General features: G+C 55.9%; 1 protein-coding gene across 1 annotated transcript in view; it reads left to right on the top strand.

Moving 5' to 3' along the window:
• The window catches only part of HAPLN4 (hyaluronan and proteoglycan link protein 4), a 9,129-nt gene that overhangs the window by 1,855 nt on the left and 2,701 nt on the right, over positions 1-4,573 (top strand). The window contains exons 3-4 of the mRNA XM_077777341.1: positions 1-283; positions 3,926-4,261. The exon at positions 1-283 is cut by the window's left edge and continues 104 nt beyond it. Of these exons, the coding sequence (XP_077633467.1) occupies positions 1-283; positions 3,926-4,261 (619 nt within the window). The remainder of the gene's footprint in view (positions 284-3,925; positions 4,262-4,573) is intronic.

Raw genomic sequence — 4,573 nt, 5'->3', positions numbered from 1 at the left:
TGCCGCTACCACTATGAGGCAGCCGCCCACGACCACGACGGCGTCCGCCTCAAGTGGACTAAGGTGGTGGACCCACTGGCCTTTGCCGACGTCTTCGTGGCGCTGGGCCCCCAGCACAGAGCATTTGGCAGCTACCGCGGGCGTGCTGAGCTGCAGGGTGATGGGCCTGGGGATGCCTCCCTGGTTCTCCGAAACGTTACGCTGCAGGATTACGGGCGCTACGAATGCGAGGTCACCAATGAGCTGGAAGATGACACTGGCATGGTCAAGCTGGATCTGGAAGGTAACCAGCCTGTGGACAGGATGAACCATGTTTCTAAGGAAGGAGAGTGGGAGATACTGCAAAGGACAGGAACCAAATCAAGTTGACCTAAAGGACTTTAGATTCTTGGTGGGGTAGGGTAATGATTCTGATCTGGGGTGAATTTGTTCCCCGGAAACACTGGCAATGTCTAGAAAGGGGTTGTGGATGGCAGCTAGTGGGTAGAGGCCAGGGGTGCTCCAATACATCTTAGGATGTACAGGACAGCCCCCCCCCTCGACCCCCAACAAAGAATGATCCAATCTAAAATGTCAATAGTAAGGACTTTGGGAAATCCTGGGGGTAAGATCCAGGTTCAGTGAGATCCAGGGAAATCCATTCATACCATGTCAGGAATCCCTCCCTCACCTGTTTCCCTGAGTGAGTTTTACTCAGGCAGGTTTCCCTCCCAGATTAGCAATTAATTTCCTAACAGTACCAGATAGAGTCCCAGAGTTGTCCCTCATTGGCCCAGCTTGAGTCATGTGTCCATCCGTGAGCTAATTACTGTGACTGAGAGATGGGATGTTCTGATTGGCTGACTGTGGAGCTGGGAGGTGGGCTTCTATCTGAAGAGTTCCCTTCCCCTTGGTTTGCCTTCCTCAGTCCACCCAAGAAGATTCTAGGAGAGATTTCAGAGCCCTCACCTGCTGACCCTCCCAGCAATACCAAATAACAATAATAGCAGCAGCTCCCCTTTATTGGATGTTTTCTATGTGCCATGAGCTTGAAGAGCTCTCTGGAGTCTCTTGTTTAATTTCCCCCAAAACTCAGGGAGATGCTATTACCAGCAGATGGGCAACTGACTCACAGAGGTTAGAGCCTTGCCCAGGACACATGCAAGTGAGTGGCAGAGCTAGGACTCAAGTCTCCGTCTGTCAGGGTCCAGGTCTTCTCTCTGGCCCCTGTTTGCTCCTCCCTGCATCTGCTGAAAGATGCATCTGCACCTTCAAGGTCTGCCCCTCAAACACACACCCAGAATGCTGCTGAGCGGATTTGACTGTGATTTCAATGAAGGACAAGTTAGAAGAACTGAAGGCAGAAGATAAATCAGTGGGAACTGCCCAGGACAATACTGGGACTCAAAGAGGTCTTTGCCATGCATCANGGAGGGTCGGCCGGCCTTCTCTTGAGGGAGTCCTCGGGGACCTCGGCCGAGGAGGGGACCTGGGCAGGTGAGAATTCCTCGCTGTGGGGAAGGAAGGTCGGGGGCTAGTCGTCAACAGGCAAAATCCAGGAGGCTGGACTAAGTGCCGTATGCCCCCAGGTGTGTGCTCGGGCGGCCCTCGGTCCCGGCGCGCTCTGGGCGGTGGCCTGGGGAGTCCTGCTGCTTACGGCCCCCGCAGGGGCGCAGCGCGGCCGGAAGAAGGTCGTGCACGTGCTCGGTGAGTCTGGACAGCAGAAGAGGGTCTTGCCCCACAGGAGCCATGGCCAAAAGTGATCGCCTGGGTGCAGGGACGATGTAGGGGGTAGGGCATTGAGCTGTTCCTGATGGTCAGAGTTCCCCCCAAGCCCCTCCCCCTCTGAGTCCCAGTTCCCTTTCCCCATCTCCTTTAACCTTCGGATCCCCTGATTTCCACCCAAGTCTTTTTCCCGTTACACTTTCCTGGGATCCCCATCCCCAGGTTCCTCCACCATGCCTCCTAGGACCACTTCTGAACTCTGCTTGACTCTCCCACAGAGGGTGAGTCGGGCTCGGTGGTGGTGCAGACGGCGCCGGGGCAGGTGGTCAGTCACAGGGGTGGCACCATTGTCTTGNCGCTACCACTATGAGGCAGCCGCCCACGACCACGACGGCGTCCGCCTCAAGTGGACTAAGGTGGTGGACCCACTGGCCTTTGCCGACGTCTTCGTGGCGCTGGGCCCCCAGCACAGAGCATTTGGCAGCTACCGCGGGCGTGCTGAGCTGCAGGGTGATGGGCCTGGGGATGCCTCCCTGGTTCTCCGAAACGTTACGCTGCAGGATTACGGGCGCTACGAATGCGAGGTCACCAATGAGCTGGAAGATGACACTGGCATGGTCAAGCTGGATCTGGAAGGTAACCAGCCTGTGGACAGGATGAACCATGTTTCTAAGGAAGGAGAGTGGGAGATACTGCAAAGGACAGGAACCAAATCAAGTTGACCTAAAGGACTTTAGATTCTTGGTGGGGTAGGGTAATGATTCTGATCTGGGGTGAATTTGTTCCCCGGAAACACTGGCAATGTCTAGAAAGGGGTTGTGGATGGCAGCTAGTGGGTAGAGGCCAGGGGTGCTCCAATACATCTTAGGATGTACAGGACAGCCCCCCCCCTCGACCCCCAACAAAGAATGATCCAATCTAAAATGTCAATAGTAAGGACTTTGGGAAATCCTGGGGGTAAGATCCAGGTTCAGTGAGATCCAGGGAAATCCATTCATACCATGTCAGGAATCCCTCCCTCACCTGTTTCCCTGAGTGAGTTTTACTCAGGCAGGTTTCCCTCCCAGATTAGCAATTAATTTCCTAACAGTACCAGATAGAGTCCCAGAGTTGTCCCTCATTGGCCCAGCTTGAGTCATGTGTCCATCCGTGAGCTAATTACTGTGACTGAGAGATGGGATGTTCTGATTGGCTGACTGTGGAGCTGGGAGGTGGGCTTCTATCTGAAGAGTTCCCTTCCCCTTGGTTTGCCTTCCTCAGTCCACCCAAGAAGATTCTAGGAGAGATTTCAGAGCCCTCACCTGCTGACCCTCCCAGCAATACCAAATAACAATAATAGCAGCAGCTCCCCTTTATTGGATGTTTTCTATGTGCCATGAGCTTGAAGAGCTCTCTGGAGTCTCTTGTTTAATTTCCCCCAAAACTCAGGGAGATGCTATTACCAGCAGATGGGCAACTGACTCACAGAGGTTAGAGCCTTGCCCAGGACACATGCAAGTGAGTGGCAGAGCTAGGACTCAAGTCTCCGTCTGTCAGGGTCCAGGTCTTCTCTCTGGCCCCTGTTTGCTCCTCCCTGCATCTGCTGAAAGATGCATCTGCACCTTCAAGGTCTGCCCCTCAAACACACACCCAGAATGCTGCTGAGCGGATTTGACTGTGATTTCAATGAAGGACAAGTTAGAAGAACTGAAGGCAGAAGATAAATCAGTGGGAACTGCCCAGGACAATACTGGGACTCAAAGAGGTCTTTGCCATGCATCACACTTCCAGGGGCTCCCTGTGGGGGAGTCAACACTGAACACAGATATCCCCAGCTTCATGGGCTCAGGGCTTGACCAGAGGGAATCTCCCAGTGCTGGGAGAATGTCAGGAGCACTAAAGACTGAAGGGAGGAGGGTTGTAGCAGTTTGGTTTTGAAGGATGAATAGTTCAGCAAGTGGAAAAAGTAGGAAAGAGCTTAAGCAAAAGGCTCCAGTGGTAGAAAGGGGGTGGATGTGATTAAGTATCTTAAGTGGGGGGGGGAGGGGGGCGTCAAGTGAATCCCAAGCTTAAGGCAAAGGGAACCATTTAGGGGAGTGAGCCTGGGAAGGGTGTGGTCAGGTTTGAGGCCAGAGTGAGGGATGGAATAGAAGGTCTAGCTTGAAGAGTCACGAGGCACCCCACAAGTCAGGCGGGTAGGGGAGTGCTGAGTTCCCGAGCTGAACCCCGTGCGTTCTCCCAGGCGTTGTCTTCCCTTACCACCCCCGTGGAGGCCGTTACAAGCTAACCTTCACTGAGGCGCAGCGCGCCTGCGCTGAGCAGGACGGCATCCTGGCGTCCGCAGAGCAGCTGCACGCGGCCTGGCGCGACGGCCTGGACTGGTGCAACGCAGGCTGGCTGCGCGACGGCTCGGTGCAGTACCCGGTGAGCCAGCCCCGGGAGCCCTGCGGCGGCCTGGGCGGAGCCGGGAGCGCTGCGACCGGCGGCAGTGCCGCCGCCGGGGGCGTGCGCAACTACGGCTACCGTCATAACGCCGAGGAACGCTACGACGCCTTCTGCTTTACCTCCAACCTCCCCGGTGCGTAGGTCTCGTCCCTACGAAGGAGGCCCCGCCCCCAGGGAACTTCTCCCGCCCCTTCCCCCCAATATCTTTCCAACCCTCGCCCTTCCTGTCCACACCGGCCCTCCTGGTCCAGACCAGGATATCCCACCCCCAGGACTGCCCTGGCGCAGCAATCAAGTATCGCTCAGCTATCGAGCATGCATCGCCTGGCATCAACGCGGCCCTAACCAAGGCTGGGGCCCAGGACTGCAGGGAAAGGGGTATCCCTGAATCCTGTGGCTGGGGTCCTGGGTTGCAGGAACGTAGAGGGTGGGGAGCGTCCTGGAG

Source organism: Crocuta crocuta, unplaced genomic scaffold (assembly GCF_008692635.1).
Source record: "Crocuta crocuta isolate KB4526 unplaced genomic scaffold, BGI_CrCroc_1.0 scaffold77, whole genome shotgun sequence".
In the NCBI taxonomy this organism is placed as follows: domain Eukaryota; kingdom Metazoa; phylum Chordata; class Mammalia; order Carnivora; family Hyaenidae; genus Crocuta; species Crocuta crocuta.
This window is presented reverse-complemented; position numbering and strand designations above follow the sequence as displayed.